Source organism: Zophobas morio, unplaced genomic scaffold (assembly GCF_036711695.1).
Source record: "Zophobas morio isolate AGI-343-1 ecotype UQ-CSIRO unplaced genomic scaffold, CSIRO_AGI_Zmor_V1 ptg000012l, whole genome shotgun sequence".
NCBI lineage: Eukaryota > Metazoa > Arthropoda > Insecta > Coleoptera > Tenebrionidae > Zophobas > Zophobas morio.
Genome location: NW_026972117.1, coordinates 19,008,420 through 19,030,048, shown reverse-complemented (window position 1 = coordinate 19,030,048; position 21,629 = coordinate 19,008,420). Strand labels below are relative to the sequence as shown.

Genomic DNA, 21,629 nt, shown 5'->3' with positions numbered 1-21,629 from the left:
AAATGTACATAATGTAAATGTAAATGTAAATGTTTCATTCCAAATAACTGCAGAATGAGAAGAAATTATATTAGGAAAACATTTGTCGGAACTTTTTTTCTTCGGTGTTAACCAAAAAAGTGATATCCAATCTTTGACCCACATTTTGCGAAACACCCTGTATGAAACAATAAAGATAATATTATAAAAAAAAATAATGTGGAAAATATGCTTAGACGAAACAAACTAATGAACCTAGCAAAACCGTATTTCCAACGTTTTCATCTAAAACTAGTTACATATTCATACAACTGTTACATTCAAATTTAATATTAAAATTATACCAGAACATAACCTAGTAATCAAGCATAAGGAACAGTATATCCAGATTTATAAACTGAAATTATTTAACACAATGAAGAATTTGTTCATAACAAACACAAATTATTAATGTGTTGTGTAGTGCTTATTAGTGTACTAACCCGTTGCACAAGAAAAGAAAAATAAAAATAAATCTTTGCCAGTTTCCTCAGTGCAAAATTCAATTCAGTACAAAGTAAAGTTAAAAGCCATTTAACGATGTACATAAAAATAAAAAATCCCTGCTCATTTGCATATATTCTCGGGACCGTGATTAATTTATTACGATCCTCCGATACGGAAGGGAAGCAAGACACATTAGTTTCCACATTCACTTGCCTGCAATAAATCGGTAATACATTTCGATATCGAATAGTCATTATTCCCATGATTTACTCCGTACCTACTGTGGCGCTACGAATATAATTACTAGTTAAACATGATGAAATAAGTGGTTTTACAGCCACTTTAATTAGTAAAAGTGTGAGTTCTGGAAACACAGTAGCCGGAAAATCGCGTTAAAAAAAGTACGTTCAGTCATGACTTTAATTATATAGTACATCCCATGACTACTGTTAATAATAAATTTACCGCGTTCAAGCTCCAGAAAATTGTTTTCACACCAACCTCCACTATAAAACGTTTCCACAACTCAAACACCCAATACCGCTTCCAACTTTAACAACCCTTAATCCACAACATCAAACAACACTTAAAACCGTCTTTTCCCAAGGCTGAAATTAATGTGTCTTACCCAGACATCTTCTTGATTACAGGACACGCAAATTGGCACGGATTTACCTAAATACTCCTCGAGGGCCAGCAACCGCAACTCAATTTCTAAAATACTCCTCAATTGATTGAAAAATGCGCTCTACTGAAATAATTAGCCCAAGGTATGCTCGGCGTATGCAATTAGCCGCTAAACCTAATTATTAAGCGCCTAATTAAATTTAACAGGTAGAAGCATTCGGTCTACCTACTTAGTTTCTAACTAGAAATTACATGTTCGTAATTATTACCAAAACCGAGATATTTCGTTCAATTATGTTGTGAATCCAGGAGGTGGCTGCATTCCTAGACCGGGTTCTGAATAATTCAGCGGATTCTGTTTGTCTTGTTTTAGTTTATATTTATAATTAAGGAGGGTGTTGATTTTAACCTTAATTAAAATTTGTCTAATGCCACCAAACTTGTACGGTTTATTTATTGTGGAACTAGGCTTGCAAGGAATGGTGGAGGCGCCGGGTTTAGTCACGAATTTTAATACAAAATTATATAACATTCAATTCTCATCTCTAAACAGCATAGATGTCTTTCTGAATGTTGTGTGAGTATTTTTATGCAGCTAATTGCTTTTACTCAATTAAACTGTGTCTCGTTCCGACTAAAGATCCTTCGAAATGCATTAACACGTTATTAATGTCTTCCATAACTGTCGAAAGCAGTGTGCCTTTTAATCATAATTAATTTCAAAAGATCCAGAGTTTTCATTAGCGACAAAACTTGAAAACTTTCTGCGGGAACATTTTGACTGGTAGTTTTACAGATTCAAATTAGGTGTCTGCTTGTTGAAAGTTCGAGAGTTTTAATTTGGAAGTTTTTATATACAAAGAGTATTAAGTCAAAATTTTATACACAAAATATGGTTTAAAAAATCCACAGTTATCATCATTCGATGTAAGTAGGGTGAAAAAGCGATCACCTTCACCTAGTTTCGGAATTACCAATTTTTTTACTGTTTTACTTTCTCTGCATGGTTTCTAATTTCCACAGTATTAATAAATATCTATTCGCCGCTATATTCGGTTCTGAATGGTCTAACGCTACTGCTACGCATTGTATTATATTTTCCCAATATCGCTCTGCAAATGGTATTTCAGTGTATTGTAATAAATGTTTATTATCTTCTACACGGTAAATGAAAAGAGGGGGGAATTATCCTAAAGGAAATCAATACAGGTGTGGGACACACTATATTATCATAATATTACAACAAAAATATAAAAACCTAAAAATAAATTTTCATCATCGTGGGTATTATTTAGGTAAAAACGGCCGTAAACGTAGACAATGTAAATATCAGATGGAAGTTTAACAGAGGTTTATTTTAGCATTGTTTTTACAAGTCGGTGATTCTTCCGTCGTTCTAAAACAATATGTAGTAGAACTTGATTAATTAATCAGATCCTGAATACAATGATCCTGCTAAAATTAATTTGCGGAGGCTTTCTACACCAAGTGGTCAATCAATTGGTCGTAACTTACTAAAATTTGGATCTGGCATTAAAAGATTGTCTAGTGATTTTTGTTAAGTAATTTTATCGAAAATTAAACAATCCAAATGATTGGCACAGAAATTAATTTTATAATAAAATTAGACTCATGTTTGGCCTTTAATAATTTTGATATCGTCATATGAAATATGTCTGCAATGGATTTTGTCAAAAATCCTTTCATTTCAGTTATAGTTGTTAAATTAATTTCTGTTAACAAGTTTTCTCATGTTCTATTTGTTATGAAATTAAATTTAGTGGTTATTAAATAAATTAATATGGAATCGCAACTTGAAACATCTAACTTCGTTGTTTCCAAAGCTGGAACTGAATTCAGTTTGTCAGTAAATTAACATATGCTACTTGCAGGTATTTAGTAACAACTGTTAAATTAATTAGTTCTCGAAAAAGATTTTTGAGAATGATATCTTTATTGTTGTATCTGTTCTTTAATAATTGTAACACAGTTGGATGCAGTTTCTCATTGATTGAGATATCGCTAATGATACTGCTAACTTTCAAAAGAAATAATCTCTGCCACATGGGAGTTGAACGCTATTTTGGGGACGAGTAATATACCTAAATCCTTAATTTTATCAACTCGTTTCAACTTAGTGCCGTTAACAAGGGCCAGTCACGTATCAGTTCGTTGCCGTCGTGTGCTCGGTTAACGTCTTTGACAATGGTGAATTTTTCCAATTCAGATCGTATCGACCACTATTTGTTTCTACAACTAATAATCTTTCGCACTGACCTTTAATGATTCACGAATTCATGAATGAAGAAATGATAATCAACAAAAAGTCGCTATTACTTTTAATTGAAACCAAGAATGTTCATATCGTTTTTATTCGAACGTTTTTCCACTTACTGCACATCGAGGGTGGTGCATGGAGGTTTTGCCTAATTCGTCTTTTTAATATTACATATATTTCGAAATCACCCTGTATAACACTTCAGTTCATTAATTTTTTTCTATTGCTCTTACCCCACTTTATGAAAGAACTAATAGTAAATTGTAAACTCCTGTAGTCCTCCGAAGTATGTATGTGACAAAAAAAAATTAAATTATCAGTGAATAAAAGTTTATTTGTGAATATAACTTCAGTGATGTCATTTATGAATTATAAAAACATTAATGCTGTTGCAGTGTAGAAACTAGAAAAGTTTTGATATTTTGTAAATAATAAATATTCATAAGGTCAAAAAAAAAAAAACAAATGCAAATAAGTGATTAAAAGTTTATTTGAACAGTTTAAACTTTATAAAACTTTGACAAGTAGCTTACAGGAACAACTCTGCCCTTTTAATTTGAGATCATTGTTTAACTTTTCTATGTCTTCTATGAAAAAGAATATTTTATAGTCAATATCTTGAGAGGCTTTATTTTTTTTACATTTTCAAAAAAATCATAATAAATCTCTTCTCTGTTTTTAAACCATTTTCTTTAGGCCTTAATATTGCCTTTATTAAAGCTTGTTCTATATAGGTATATTTCACAATTACAAAATCTCTGAAGATTGAAAAAAAATTATTAGTAGTTGCATAATTTGTAATGATAGACCTATAGCTTTTGACGTATTTTGGTTGTATAGGTGTTGAGATCTTCCATGTTTGGACGTGCAGAAAGCCGACAACTGTTAGCATTACTTTCATCAGAAGCGAAATTTTATATGCCAAAAATTATACAGATACGTGGTTAATAATAGTAGCAGTAGGAGTGTTAGAACCACGTGGCTCTGTAGGGTTGTGCCACTGACAACACGTCTTCTCATCTGAACATTTCTATATCGACCTAGGTAGTACTGCACCAGTACTACTTCCACGCACAAATTTTTAAACTGATCACGTCCTATAAATAACCATAGCCATCTTGCCTCCTATTTTAGACTCTAGCTGGCGCTGCGCTTCATAATTGCACATTTCTTTTGCTATTCCTTTCCACCTTTTTTGCGTATATTACTTGTTTACATATTTATTTAGACATTTACCTCGTTAGATAAAAAAATGTTCAGATGAGAAGACGTTTGTACAATTAAACAGGTCAACAGGTAATTGTACTAGTTTTCTCATCTGAATATTCGATCCTACCCACCCTAACATGCAAAAACATTCCTTCCAAACATTGTTGCACGCTCACTTTAAACTTAATAAAGCGTAGCGCCATTTAGAGTCTAAAATAGGAGCCGATATCACGGTTATTCAAAGGACGTGATTAGTTTAAGAATGTGTGGTGGAAGTAGTACTGATACAGTACTACCTAGTTAGATAAAGAAATGTTCAGATGAGAAGACTAGTACAATTAAAGTCAAACATCATAAAATCATTTGACCTGTTTAATTCTACTTACCTCAGACGAAATAGCGTTCCCGCTTCGTACTAAAACCCATGTATCCAACAAACCAACTTTGGCGGTTACCTGCCGTCTTTATTGTTCAGTTACTAAAGGTATCATCAACATTGGAGGTTATTTTCATTAAAATAACACCCACTAAATGCGATGTATGGATAACCATACATCGCACAGGAAAACAAAAAAAGAAGTCTAGAAGTTCGAGTCAGAATTGACAAACTAACTGTAAAAGAAAAACTAGACACTCACGCAACACGCAAAATATAACAAATTATATCAATACTTATCTGAAACAAGTTTTACGTGTTGAGAACTTCGATAAAATAAATAACCGAATATCCTTCACAAAACAACCAATGATCTGGAAACACTCATAGACACACCATTACCTACGCCTATGAAACTCACGCTCACTCACTTAATAAAACCAGATATTCGTTGAAATGACGTTACAACAATACAATCATACAAAAATTTCGACGTTCAATTAAAACTGGCAATTAATAACCCGGGTTAAATGTCACGAAATGAAAGAATGGAGACAACTTAAGAGCATGACATGTATTTTATTAATTCTTCCTGCAACAGTAGGTACATAAACCATCACGTCAACATAACTAATTAAAACCAATATAATAAAATTCTTGTAAACCAAGACAGGTGACACTTTTAATTAATTGCCACACCGCAACTAATTAATCACCTCTAACTCTGAGAAGCTAAATCGCTCTTCGTAACGCTTAGACAACAAAAAAGTCGCAACAATTCACCACTCGTCACCGAAAAAAATTTATTATTCATTACTTGTCCGCTCTCGTTATACAGATCAGCACGTGCGAAGGGTGCCCTCATCCATCTTTAATTAAATCTATTTTGGAACTTGGGGCCAAAGGTGAAACAGAGAATTTTATTACGAAAAAGTGTGGCCGTTCTGGCGAAAAAAGAGTTGACTCAGATGTTTTCTTTCCATTTTAATTTTCTGATGTGGTCCTTGAAACTTCAGCAAAAACTTGGAAAAAGTTTAATTCTAAAGCAAAAGTTTCTCATATTGAAAAAGGTGTTTTTTTACTCAGTTTAATAAATCTTTTTCTTCTGATCAGATCGCGTTGTTTACTATAAATTCAATTTTTAATAACTTCCATGTCGATATATGTAAATATTTAGTTTATGTGGGAATCGCTGTTTGATAAAATTGCGTCTGCAAGATCTTGTGCAATTTTTATTAACAATACGTTAACGTTGTTGGATATTAAAGATAAACATAAACAAGTCTTGTCGATTTTTAAGTTAAATATTGGCACCGTTCGCACATTTTTTACGTAAAGTAAATAAAAAATTGTTCATTTATTTAAAAACTGACCTTCAACAATATTCGGTTATTTTAGGTTTCGATTTAGCAAGCCGCTTCAAGATTTCATGTACTTCGAAATTACAAGTATTTCATTAAAAATGTATTCTTTATATATATAGAGTGGAATGTTAAACGCAATCGAAGTAGATAAAATACATACATAGCGTTACTATAGATAGATAAAGAAAGAGTGTTTTGATGAGAAGACGACGCACAATAACATACAAAATTAGCGTACTGGACAAGTCAATATGTCCTCACTTTTGGGTGATTCAGACATAATAATGATATTACAGTTCATCACAACAAATGCTTAACTGTGCATTGTTAGCATAAATAACGAATGCTATCTAATAAAGCGTTTAATGTAATATTTTTTTGTGAAATCAACACTATTAAAACATTTTTCTAACTTAGGCTTCGGCAGTAATAAAAAATAAAATACCAAAAAGAGCAAAGTAAAAAAATCTGTTTGTATATTTTACTTTAAGAAAAATGAGGTTAACACAATAAAACATTATGGGATTCGACATATTTTTTTGAATAAACACTTGAAACTGTAGTAATCCAAGAACTGTTTGAGAGAGCACAAATCACTGCTCATACAGCACGGTAAGCGTACTGCTTTTTCCTGGTGTAAGGTTAAAATTTTTTGCTCATCGTGGCATTTAAATAAAACAAATATTAAATTGGTTCCAAATGGGTCGATACGGCTCACTCTCCAAGTCCTATCAACATTTCGAGAAAAGTCATCTGCTAATAAGTGCCGACTTTGATTGTATAGTCCCAAGTGAGCTAACATTTTAAGTAGAGTTCCTGAGTGAGTGAAATAAATTTTTGCTTGAGGAAAAGTCTCTTTACTGGTGAAAAACTCAATCAAGTCATCCCGTGCCTTACAAGCTTGTTTATAACTCAGTTCATATCCATATCCATCTATCCAGTAGTGTTTCAAATCTTCAGCGTACTCCATTACCATCAAATCATTGACAGTGAACACTGAACACCAGGGTGATATTGTTTTCTTATTATTGGCAGTTTCGAAAGCGCAAGTCATATACATGAGATGCACGTCATTCACCGAAAGGTAACTACCAAGACCTAACCGTTCATTAACTGCTTTAACAGTTTCAGCTGTTTCATTGCCACTTCGGAATTTAGCGTATTCGATTTGAGCATCTGGATGCTTCTTAACATTTTTCATCCACCTGTCACACAGTTTGTAAAACCTTAAAATGGGATCAAACTCCGGTGTGTCTGGAAATTCAACGTATTTGTCTGCACCCCTACCAAAAATACCATTAACAAAAGCTTCAGCACTTTTCTCGGTTCTTTCGGAACGGGTATGTTTGAAATGATACATAGAACTGCTGTAAACCGGCCTCAGAAGTTTTGGAAAACGTGTCCGCAGTCGCTGCCCCAAAAAAAACATCTCATCTTCACCTTCACTAGTGAGTTTCTTTCCTTCCCCTTCACTGAATTCAGGTGTCCAAGATTCTAACGACTCTACATTTTTTATTTCTATTGTTTCATTTCGTACGAGCTCCAAAACCAAGTCTCTAATCGCCACAAGTCGTGTTCTAATTTTCTGTATCAACGGGAAGCCTGGATGTCTGGTGCCATGTCTGATTAAAGCCCATAGTTTAACAGCTCGACAGCTGTCATATTTAATTTCACTGGAATTATGGTTTGCTACATTTCTGTACGCTGATTTTGATCCCAAGTGTAGTTCGTGGGGTTTTCTCCAGGCCGGACAAGTGATACGTACCCATAACAAGAAGAGGAGTAAAGACACCATATAATTTAGATTATTGAAAACCATTACTGCAAATTTTGACACATTTTGAGCATGCGGTTAGAAAACAACTAACACGATTTATTCACTTTGATGCCGAGAGAACTATAAAAACACAATCAAAGGCAGCCATGGGTTGTGTTTGATAAGATTTTCCACTTGAAACATCAATTGGAAAGTGTAAGTTTAAAATGCAACAATCCAAGACAAATCTTCAAAAACCGATGGCTGTATTTAATCGAGTCCTGCGACATAAAACGCCCTTTAATACAAACTATAACTCTTCAAATAGATAGGCAACCAATAATTCACCTCGAATATAGATTTACTATCTTCTGTAGATCTAGTATCTGATGACAGATCTTTGAAAGTCAACTCGATTAGGATCTTTTACAGTCACCTTGTATATTATTAGAGTTATTCAAGGAAACTTGAACAACCGCAGTAAAAAAATATACTTTCATATCTGTAAATATACATTCCTCAAATATTGAAAAATGTTCCACACAAATTTCAAGCTTTATTAGGGCTATCGGAATTCTTGCAAGTTTATGTGAAAAATTTTAATCTCAACTGTAAATAGTGCGTTGTAGCAATGTAAACACGGAACTGGTGCAAACATAATGCACAGCCGAGGGGTAAAACAAGGAGAATATTTAATGTACACGACGTAGCATATCCGAGGATATCAGGTATGCATTTATAATGAATCAAAAGATATTGAACAATATTATGAACATCATGGGAAATCACAACAATGCGTAAGCTGTAATGCACAACAACAGGTGCCTCATAACATTAAAACTTTTTCAATGCATTGTTACTTCATCATCCAACTTTATACTGCTTATTGATATAAAATATTCCAATTGAACAAAAAAATCCAGCATATAACAATCCCATTTTACATTTAAATTAGTTCGGCGTTCAAAATTATTTGTCAAAAAAAAACCTAATTTTAATACGAATAACTGCTAATATTATGGAAGAACGTGTGAAAGAAAACAGTTCCTTTGTTATTAGTTAAGATATAAGATGATAATTTGTTTCAACTAATCTGTAATTTCGTTGCCTTGCAACGTTCTATAACTCAAGTTTTTAGTTTCCATCTCGCTATCTATCTGAGATGGTCATCTATCGTCTACCCACCGACAATTTCGACTAAAAGATAATAATCTATCCAGTCATTACAAAATAAAAATTTGTGTTTTCATTCTCTCCGCAAAACTAATGACGTCATAACAAATTTTACACCCAATTTTCTAAAAGGCGTGCTATTTTCTTTTAGGTGAAGTTTGATAGATCGGTTATTCTAAAAAAAAATAAAATTTTCCTAAATTCAGAATGTACGTCTCAAAAAAAGACAAAACGGTTTTTTTTATATTATTAACTACCATTAACTAGATCTTTTCTATTGACTTCCCCTTCGTTTCGTTAACAACATTCATCGTAATTTCAGTGCTCAGTATGTAGTAAACCGTATGGGAGCGATTGTGAGACACGCGCCTTGCTCCCCTTTCGGCTCTGAGGCTTTCCACCACGGGAGAGACCACCATCGAGTCTAACACCAACGCGGGTTAACACCGGAGGAAGTAGTTCGACGGGTAGTGGTAGACTCGGCCAGCGCCATGCTTCGAAATCTAGTAAACTTCGCGGTTGGTGGCCTAAGCAGGCGGATTGATTGTGACGTGAGAGGCTATGTATACGTGTCAACCGTCCTAAAACTGGACCCCAGTAAATGCCTCCAGAGGAGTTTAACTGTTCCCTCATCTCCCATACGAATAGAACTACTCACAAAGCCAAGACCTATTCATTTCGAAGGACCGGACCTTTAAAGGATATCATCGACATGATAACCAATCGTGGAAATCCGTGCCACTACACACCTAGCCTCGGGTCGTTCTAGAAGAATCCGTGACCTAGGTACCGACGCTACTTGCTTGGTAACCAGCTAGTCTCTTTCCGTAAGCCGTCAAAGACACTTCGTCGCAAGGGTCACGAAATACAAATACATACATACAGGGTCTTACAAGCCGAATACCAGTGTAGTAGAAGTACCCGGTACAAAATTTTGCAGCCCTCTTGCAAGGACCTGAAGCCTTGAATAGGCCTAGGCCAGAGCTCCCAGAATGGAAGCAGCGTGTACCACGTGATTTGACTTGGAACAAGAAATGCTATGTTTTCGTTCCTTTTAACGGTAGGTGTACCAAATAGAATCATACTGTTCCTTTCATCCATACGGAGGCTACGCTTACTAGTCCCGGTTTTCCAATCCCGAGGGAACCAGTCTAGATTTCAGTACAGGAGAAATGTTCTTAAACTACTTTTGCAACCAAAACTTACACCCAGAATTGTAGCTAACTACAGCCCTAGTGAAATTAAATATGACGGCTGCCGAGGTATCAAGTCGTGGCTTAATCAGACATGGGGCTAGACATCCAAAGTTTTCCGCTGATGCAGAAAATTAGAACACGATTTGTAGGAATTAAAGAGGTGGTTTTTGGAATTCCTAAAAAATATAACAGAATAAATCAACAATCTAGAGTTGCTAGAGTTTTGGACTCATAAATTTCAAGAAAGGAACAGAAGGAAACTCGCTGATGAAGGTGAAAGGGAGTTTTTGAAGAAAGTTTATAACAATTGTACGTATATGTATACAGCCTGTTACAGAAAAAAGTACATTAATTTTAACTGGTAATAGAACTAATCCAAAGCAATTAAATTTGTAAGTAACATTGTGGCGTAAACCCTTTCGTGATTGAGTTAAAATTAGTCTTGACTATTAGTTATGACTAACAAAGCAGTTTCTTGCGGAGAGGGATAAGAAATGAACACAACACGGAACAAAAAATGTAAACATCTGAATGCAAAGCTGTAATAGGTAATGGAGACCTACCTTGAAATCGCCAAAAATTTCATAATAAATGTTCAAAGTGGCCACCATTATTTTCTAGACAACACTGAAGACGGCGACGAAATGAGTCTTTGACTCTTTGTGACATAATTTCATTGTTTGTACCACTCGTTCCCGCAAAACTTCAAGAATATCAAAATTCTTTATGTTTGCACTGCATCTCCCTGGGCTTCTCCATACACTAGCACCATGTCCGTGTATTCACTGTTCGAATAGCGGGGCATAACTTCACACAACGAAAAGTGAAAACACCGCAAAGGAAAGTCGGAAAGAAACTAACTGTTTTGAAGCTGATAAAACGTTATCGCTAGCCAACTCACCAAAAAATTGGGTAAAAACAAACACTTTCCACCTGATGCATCGAAAGTGAAATTCACGGTCAACAATTGAAGAAATGCATGGCCGGTTCGTTAAATAATGGGAGGTAAAACCGTTTTTGAAAAAATGCCAAATAGAAAAATGTTTTCTGTTGGCGAGTTCTGTTCGTAGTTAAATTTAATGTACTTTTTTCTGTAACACGTTGTACACATTGAACATATTTGTCGGGCATCCTCTTCAATTCCTTTCGAATAACAGTTCTTTCCTTCAATTTGTGATGCATATCTCTCTTATTTCCTCCTTCGCCAGATGTTTCCATATATTTGTAAATCGACCTCTTCTTCTCCTACCATCAAAGCACATTTCCACTACTTATTTCGGAATTCGTTACACTGTTATTCATTCATTACTCTAATAATACTTGGTTCCTAATTTGCTCTTCTAGCTCTTGATTCGTTCTTCCTCCCATGTTCCATTTACAACTTTTCCTCCAAATATTTTTCTTAATATTTTCCTCTTCTACGCTTTTACACTATATATTTCCATCCTTTTTATCTGAAGTCAACAATTCACATGCGTAAGTGAGGACTGGTCGAAGGATGGTGTTATACACATGTGGCGCCACAATAACAGGTTCGTAGGCGAAGAAAGATAAACCACTCTGTAGTCTAGTGGTCAAGGCACCCGTCCGGCAAGTGGGAGACGTTGGGTTTGATGCCCACCGGGGCAGCAACATTTTTCTTCGCTTACCTACACACAGTCAATTTCGCGTTTCTTCACAGCGATTTATTTCAGAGGATTTTTTTTAAGCCAAAGGAACTTCTATTTCCAATCATGATTCTTGCTTGCCCTTCTTGGTTTCTATCTGATTTTCTAGTGAACATCCAAGTATGTAAATTGTTCCACCACTTCAAGGCTGAGTTGTACCCCATTTTCTAATCCTATGTTTAGTTATTCTTTTGTTCCGCTTTTTCCATTCGTTGTCGCATATATTTGGTCCTCTCCTGGTTTATTGTCAACCCCATTGTTTTTGTTGCTATTCCTAATCCCTTTTTTACTGAGTTCAGTTCCTCTCTGTCTCTGGTGACATCATCTGCAAAAACCTACTGATAAAGACCTGATCTACATATTTATTCCTGCTTCTAGGACTATTTTTTCTAGCACAGCATTAAATAGAATCGATGATAAAAAATGCCTTTATCGTAGACCACACCGAACCTCGAGTTTCTCTGTTAAACTCGTCTTACACTTTACTCGGTTGTCATCTCTAGATGTTTAATTAGTTTCCTTCTGTTCCCCCACTGCATCAAATAATTTGAGACGGAATTGTAACAATTTTTGATTTTTTAAATACTTTCTGACAATAAGCTAGGGATGTAATCGAGTCCATTGGACGACTGGATACTTTCATGTTTTCTCGACGTTTTATAACCTCTAGAGTAAGAAAAAATAGGTCTCCCGTTTCCGTCTAACTGTCTCTCTGCCGTCTGACCGAATTTTGATTGGACAGATATTCTTCGAAACTATCGCACCGATATATAATAAGATTTTTGTACTGATGAGGCTGATACGTGTTTAAACTCGATATTAATCTTAATAATAATGAAAAAACTTTCAGAGTTTAAATAATATATTCGTAGTCACTGCTACACGTCTCCAGAATTCGATTTCTTAGGTGACTTGTCTTTACTATTGTTTATTAATTTATGTAACGAATTGTTGGTACGGAAGGAAATTTTATAGCCTGCATTTTGCAGTATTTTTGCAGTTTTAATAGAAAGTTTTCCAAAATGAGTAATAATGTTATACTGATTGGTTTCTTTAATTAAAGGATAAATTAATGCTGATGTAATTTTTTTAATTTTCTTTTTTAACATATTATCTATGATCTCGTCCGAATAACCATTGTTTTTAGCTATTATTTTTATTCTCTTAAGTTCGACCTCAAAGTTTCTCTTCTGCCTGAAGACGGTACTGTGTACCAAAACACGTGTAGCAGTGACTACGAATATATTATTTAAACTCTGAAAGTTTTTTCGTTATTATAACATCGCTTTAAACACGTACTAATAATATTTTACAACTTTAGTCAAAGAACCCATAAAACCATAAATTATACAGGTGCGGCGACCAAAGACCGTCTGCTTGGGGCACCACAGGAAATTCTGTAGGCACGCGACATGGCTTACAAGTTTACAAGGAACCTAATGTGAAAAGCCGATTCAGCATCGTCAACCAAATATTCCTAATTATACCATAAAATTTTATTAGTACGCTTTTAAAGTGATTTTACAATACGTTAAGAATATCATATAGACAGTAAAACGCTAACCAAAATTTGCCCAGTCATCCCTGTGACCGATGTGATGGCGTCCCCTCAAAATTTTTCATAGTAAGTAAGATTTAAATTTTATAAAATAATATACCACACTTGTTCTTTATGAATCTGTCTTCTGATTTTCTCCGAGGCTTCCAAATTTTCACAAAAAACATTGAAAATGTGCAGCAACCTTTTTTTTAGCATAAATGGTGTTTCTGCAAAGTTATTTTAGATTATCGCCTACCGTATACGTTTTCGATCATGTAATGCGAAAAGAGCGCACGTTCGAATGTGGCACAAGTTTTTTGTTTCTTATTATACTCTTCCTGCTGTTATCTATATTTTTTCAATACTGAAGAAAATTTGAAAGTATCAAGCGAAAACCCAAAGATTTCAATATAAAATGCACAGCTCTAGCCATAAGCGCTGAAATTTTCAACGTGTGTATTTGTCAGTTGTGACATTTCGACTATAACTCAGTGGCGGCTCGTGACCTTTTAAAATGAGGGGACACAATTTGATTGATAATAACAATATGATTATAAAACAAGTTGTTATTACCAATTAATAGACGAAATTGTGTCAGGGAAATAAATACTAAAATATATTCAATAAAAGTATTTGTCCACATACTTTCGTCCTTCGTGTCATAGATCATCCACGTCAATATTAATCTGCGGCGATGATTTTAACTCATTACTGAGGAGACACACAAATCAAAACGATTTATTATTTTTTCACAACCGCACATCCACGAATCTTTACTATACGTGTTACGTCTATTAAAATATCCATGAAAGTCTCTCGTTTTGCCATGAACACTTTTTTTTATTAATAAATCGCAGGTGGCCCTTCCCAAAAGTTTTCACTAAAATTTCACCACCGAATTAATTATTTTTATTTCAAATCAATTTCACTCGCGCAGAATAAGAATTAAAACACGCAACTGCGTTTCTGCTGGTGGGCACTGAACAGGACCCGATTCAAGCCCATTACCGCGACTAGACGCACGGTTTCCATGGCAACAGTGTAAACAAAACGTCTAAATGAGCCATGATGTGGTCTCCGTCTCCGTTTTTATCAGCACTTCATCAGCAATAACATATCATATATCCAAGACACAACATCTTTAGATGTAAGTTTTGACACATTATATATTATACAAGTGGAGCGAAATAAAAAAATTAGTTTTGATAATTATGACACAAATTTCCGAATAATTTTTTAAATGTTGAAAATTACTCTTTTGCTATAACTCTGCATTTTCGTCTGATCTACTCAATTAGAATTATACTAGAACTCCGCAGGATGGCTGACCAAAATCATATCCGATCCTCCAAATATGCCGAAACCATGATCACTTGAAGACTTTTCGGAAATGTCTTCAACGTTAATACAGACTAATGGTTTGGGAAGCTTATTGTCTGAAAAAAAGCTGCAAATTAGAATTAAAAGGAAAATCAACTAAATTCACTTAACTGTTGTCCACAGTATTAAGTTAAGCTAGGAGCGTACTACGAAAAATCGAGGAAGAAAACCTTTCTCTTTGCCTTTTGTAATGTTGATTTCAAGTTGTTATAATAACCCATAAGCGGAATGTGTTGAAAAAAGATAAAATTGAGACTAGCCACATTTTCCGTACTTGCAACAGTGACAGAGAATGGTATTTCAGCGCACAGCACATAAGGTGTGTTTTAAACATTTCTATTGCGTGTGCTTTGGACCATCATAACTTAATTTCGGTAATCAAGAAGAGAGGTAATTTATGGCAAATTTATTATTTCTAGAAACTTTCGCATTAATTTTTCAACAGATTGATACTCTCATTTTGTTTCACAAAGTAGGTTCGTATTAAAATATTCCCAGGGTAAGAAATTTCCTAAACTCTTGCTATTATCATTAATCAAATACAAATTAGATTTTCGGGCATAGAAAAATTACACGTTTTTGACTTGCTTAATCTTTCCAAAATTTCATTTTTCGCGAAAACTCCTAAAAGCGCAAACACGATAATAAAATTCTTTCGGTATTTAGATATGGAATCAACTTGTGCCTGGCCTCATCAACTTGTCAACTGGTTTCCTAAGGGCAAGTGCTCTCCATACCAAATATAAGCAAGTGTGTTTTCGCAACATAATGCGTTAGAATCATAGACAGTGACGAAGTGTGGGTGATTAAATTATGGTACGTTAATTACTCCAGAAAAACAATATCTGCAAGAATTCTAAAAAATATATAATGTCATTAAAAAAAAGTTGGATGAGGTAGACAAACACAAAACTGTTCATAGGTTTTCAAAACACATTTATAGGGTTTCATTTAGCCATTTTTCTGTTTACATTGGCATTTTATTTGACATGTCCGTACCAGTCTATCAAAGACATGCAAATGAAAAGTAAAGGATGACTCACAATCAATATTGATTGATTTTAATTAATGAAAGTAAAACTTCTATTTCGCAATATATTTACGTTTGTTTTAGTTTTTATCATCATCTGTACACATGAAGATCTCAAAATTTTTACGTTTTACTTTATCACCATTCTACACCCACGTGTCGTCCTACATGTAAATGAATATTTCAGTCCTTAGTTTAAAAGTAGTATACTTTTTACCGGCTAATGGACACGGAACCCTCTACCCAAATGTCTTTCCAAACATAACCCGTGTCTGCAAGGCGACCCGACAATCATGTATGAACAAAATTAATTTCACTAGCTCCTAAAAATCTGAAATTCAAATCATGGTTAACTTTAAAATTACCAATCGGAATCCCGTTTGGTATTCACAAAGTTCCGTCTAAAACTTCATTAATTACTCAGTTTCCATCGATGGCGCACAGATTACCGTTTGCATTACGAAATTAAAACATAATTTCTCTTTTGGTCAAAAACAGTGTCGAAAACTTTAACAGCTTCCGTAATGAAGTACGTGATCAGTTTCACACGCGACGGCGGTTTTTGATTGTGTTGCGGAATTTCTAGACACGAATTCAAATCATTCTTGAAGATATTCGCCGCTATCGATCGCAAATTTATTAAAAGTAATAAGGTGGAATTTATTGGCGCTTTAATCTAAATGTGACAGAAACCGTAAGTTTTAGTGACGGCGAAAACGGTCTTTTATGGACTTTGTTAGAATTTTACTGGGTCTGCTGGAGAAGATTATTGTCTGTTAATGTCCATTAACATTAAGCTTTATGTAAAGTGGGCGGCTAATAACAAATTCGGAGAAAAAATGATTATAATTAATGGTGTGCGGAGTTAATGGACGTCAAGAGTTCATTGTCTGCCAAATTATGAAATTAGGATTTTATCGAAATATGGGTGGTAAAAGTACACGTTTTGTACACACTAAAGGGAGGAAAAGCTCCGGAAAATTGCTTTAGTATTAAATTGGTACACGAGTTTCAAATTTATAAAGCAACAAAAATGATTGATTTCTAAAGATGATAAACGATTTTGTAGCCGTTTGACATTTTATAAGCCATTCACGAACACTAAAGGCGAATAAAATTGTTAAAAATACTTACTTAGGTGAGCACCCCAGTGAGCTTTAACTTTTACGAAGTAGTACTTCAAAAGAAACGCTATTTATTTATAACAATAAAAACTGATTTATCCGACTAGCAATTACTCATAAGAAATTAGTTTTACGACAAATTGACTATAATTTTATAACGTACATGAAAAAAGTTAAGACGCATTGTTAAAAATAATAAATGGCAATTTGAAAAGAACGTTTTCCGTTTATGCTTCATCGCATTGTTTACAAAAAAATACCTATTCTATAACGAAATGTGGCATATTTTTTACGTTGTGCCCGCAGGATATAAGAAATAATATTTGAAAATTTCCAGGCCATTTAAAATATAACAAGGAGAATGCTTTGGGGATACATTTTTGTTTAAATCCTCATACAGCGTACTCTTAAAAACCTCATTTTAAGATTCTCATTACACACTACTGCTCAGTCGCCTTTTAGCGACCTACGTTTTAAGAAAAAAATTACATTTTCTGCTGCTAATATTAAATGCGTTTAAATTCTAAGTAAATCGCTTTTTAAAGCATATTTTATTTAAAGAGAGAAAATATCATCCAGACCACAACTCAAACATTTTGCATGGTAAAGGTTGTTTAAAAAAAATAACACACTTCTGTATTTGTAGTTTATGAAACCGCTTTGATTCTTTACCCTAAATAGACGAGCCATTTTTGTTACACTGTGACGGGTATCATTCTTAAATACGTTAGTGTTATATATATCTTTGAAAACACTCAATTTATTCAGTTGACATTCCTGGAAATTCGTTCCATATTTTTAAAAGACTACAAATTTTCGCTCATCAAAAATCCATTGATCCGAGAGAACAAAATAAAATTTTAAAACAAACAAAAAAAAAAGAAATTTATAAATAAACCGTGATGGAACTCCATAAAAAGCGCTAGAAAAAAGCGCCAGGAAAAATAAATTATTATGTAGCTTTCTAGACCCACTTTAAAATATAGACGTAGTAATAGCAGAATAAATTTTTAGTAAGCCCGTCAAACGACCTTAAGCTATTACATAATTATAGGGGCTACTCTACCGAATCTACAAAATCAATCATTTAGGAAGTTTACAGTTTACGTTTTCATTTAAACATTGAAATGAAAGTAGATACGAAAACTCAAGCAAGGTAACGCAGTGAAAGGAGACGGAATTGCTAATGAGGAATGGATGTTTACTACAAAAAATGTGATTGATAGGGTGGTGAAAGCAATGAATCAGTTGTGGCTAAGAGAGTTTCATCAGAAAGCCGAGCAAAGGTATAAAAGTTCATTCATAAAAAACGGATGTAGATAGGTAAGTAACTACCAGTAACCCTCTTCTAAACAAATTACGTGCTGCCGGACGAAAAAGCGGATTTTAGTAGAATGAAAGAAGGATACGTAGCATATGAGGATGATTCGGTGATTTAGTAGTTGTTACTTAAGGTGACAAAAGAATAAAAGATGTGATAAAAAACTGCAAAAATATATGATACAAAAAATTAGGTCAATGTAGATAAAAAAGAAACATTTGCGGAAATTACAGACTTTCTCATATTATATCGAGCTTTTGGGTAAACAAGAAGGCAAACAATCGAAGGAAGCTAAAAAATTTAAGAATATGAGCTGGGATTTATAATATATATTTATAATAAACGGAATAATATACTGATTAAAATAAACTGGAAAATAAGAAATCGAAAGTTTGAACATATAATAATTAAAAATTTTTTAAAACATCAGCATATATTAAAAAAGAGCATTTCGTGTAGATCGTTGACAAACAAACTGAAAAGAAGGGGAGCTAGGTTTGGCCACGGTGGAGCTCCTAAAATTGAAATAAAAAAAGAAGCTGACGTAGTTTGTGCGATTGATCAAGTACGATTCCATTAATTTAAGAGCGAATAAAAAAAACTAAAGGCGATAATTGGGATGACGTCAGAAGCATCAATATAAATAACGTCTATTTGCTCCGGTTTATGAAACCTTTCACTAAGATGTTAAGTTACGACGACTAGATTGGTAAGTGTAGGTCTTCCAGTCCTAAACATTGAAATATCTATTAAAGAAATTTCTAATGGAGACGCATTTTATGTTTTTGTTTAATATGTATGCAGTAAGTATGATTTTAATTGTTATAATTTCATTATACATTTAAGTAATTGTTCATGCAGTCGCTGGTCTGTGTTTTCTTATTGTACCTTAAAGTAATGCTTAAAATTACTTGACTTAACTTAACTTAGAACTTAAACAAAACTATATAGCAACAAAAATCAAGGATAGAATATCCCAAACCACCGCTCCCAGCATTAAGTTATCTTATAAGTAGTACGTAGACGACAATCTATGAATTTGGACAGATCGAAATGAGAAATTATAAAGGTTTTTAAAATACATAAACACGACAATATAGGGTTCACCAAAAATGATCACCGTTTAAAACTATGTACCAGCGATAAAAATAATTCCAAGGAAAAAAGAAGAAAGAAAACATGATAAAATAATTAGCAATCAATAGTGGATACAACATTGGAAAAGTTTATAAGATTAGAACTTTGCAGTTTAATACAAAGGAGAAACTTCAGAACAGAACTTCAAAAAATAGGATGTAAAATTGTTACACAACGAAGAAAAAAGTAGAAGATTGACGTTACTTGAAGCCATGGAAGTTTATAGAAAAAAAAAACAGTAGAGAAAAAAATTATAAACCGACATTCAGAAAAGTGATAGAATCTTGGAAAAATAAAAAGAGACAGGGTCAGAGACAAAAGGTCAACCAACAACGGGACTGGAAAAAGGTTGACAGCTAAAGCAATAAAAAAAATTAGCCAGAAAAATTTTAAAACTTTATGAAGCGAACGGAGTTTTAAATTTTGAATGTTAACGAAAAAAACGACTGTTTAGTTATTAGTGAAAATTTAGAGAAGAGTAGAGGAATTTACTGTAAGATAAACTTTAACATGTTTTTGTTATACAAATTTATTATTTGTTGAAACTTGTAACCCAGAAGTATTTTTATTTAAAGTTACAGAAAAAAAAGTGTATTTAAATACTAGTAGGTATATTATATGTGTATTATGTATTTATATTTTGAAATCCAATAATTTATAAAAATTCTCTGATATTTAATGATATTGATAGACCTTAGGGGTTCAATAAGACGATAAAAAATTGGTCCAATGATATTTAGACAGAACTTGCCTAGCCCCTGTAGTGCAGGCCATCAAATACAGATTCTTATAATTAAAATTTTTTTATAATAATTTCTGGTAGTTAATAATGATAATAATTAATTATCCAACAAGCACGCCCAGTAACAGACTAATTACATTAAATTAATATTAACGTGATGGTCCATCTTTCAATATAATAAACTAAATATGGATAACTAAAAGAAAATAAAGAAAATAAAAGAAGATTGAGTAGCAATTAAATTAATAAAAACTAAATACTATATATTAAACTCACTAGACATACACCTAGTAAAACTTTTAAAACTTAAGCGGCTTAAGCCAAATCACCTTTATAAGTCAAACTGGTTATTGTATAACTTAACTCAGTTGACATATACCTAGTAAAACTTTTCAGCTCCATTGTAGCAACAATTGACAGTAATAATCCTAGCGGTTCGGGTCCATAAAGCCTACAATAGCCAGTTTGACTTTAAGGATGGTTTAGCTTAAGCCATTAAAGTCAAAAGTTTTACTAAGTGTATGTCAAGTGAGTTTAGTATAGTTACAGATCATTTAATATGATGTATATTAAATAACTAAAAAAGTAAAAAAACATTATACTAATACCGAAATTTATTAATTTAAATCAACGAAATTCAGAAACTGAAATACTCCTTCAAGTATCTTAATTTACAATACAACACAATTACTATTAAAATTACTTTCTAACCTATTTAACCATGAATAGATGACATACATGAGATCTGTTCTTCCTAGGTTATTATGAAGAGTATTGCAATAAAAACTGACCACATCTTGTGTTTAATCTTGGTATCACATTCATGGCTCGTCTACAAGATAGAGATACTAGGTTAAACTTTTCCAATAGAAGCTGGTTTGAGCAATTAATTGTAGGCCATCTTTTTTGCTCAACAAAAGCAAATATTTTAAAAATCTACATTGAACCAACTCAAGCATTACATTATAACTAATGTAGTAGGCGTACCAGGCAAGAGCGCAATATTCAAGTCTAGATGTAACGGAACAAAATAAACTATGTTCAATGCTTCAGCATCACTAAACTCTTTACAAATTCGCATAATGAAACCTAATACTTCTAAATAAATATATGTGTGCATTGTTGAAGTACAAATAAAGAAACATGCTATGCATATGTTTCAAGTGAGTTTTTCCACAACAACATTGTGTGATAACGTCATCAACGTTTCAACAGAGACACATATATCAACTTGTATAGGTGCA

At 33.4% G+C, this 21,629-nt stretch overlaps 2 protein-coding genes across 2 annotated transcripts in view; one reads left to right on the top strand and one right to left on the bottom strand.

Annotated features, from left to right (window-relative positions):
• LOC135127968 (vasoactive intestinal polypeptide receptor 2-like) overlaps positions 1–21,629 on the top strand; it is a 100,500-nt gene that overhangs the window by 22,131 nt on the left and 56,740 nt on the right. The window lies entirely within an intron of this gene.
• On the bottom strand, positions 6,794–8,165 carry LOC135128415 (multiple inositol polyphosphate phosphatase 1-like). The gene has a single exon (XM_064055321.1). The coding sequence runs from the start codon at positions 8,136–8,138 to the stop codon at positions 6,837–6,839; it is 1,302 nt and encodes a 433-aa protein (XP_063911391.1). The 5' UTR covers positions 8,139–8,165; the 3' UTR covers positions 6,794–6,836.

Coding starts and splice junctions, on each gene's coding strand:
- LOC135128415 (XM_064055321.1), bottom strand. CDS start 8,138: ATGGTTTTCAATAATCTAAATTATATGGTGTCTTTACTCCTCTTCTTG.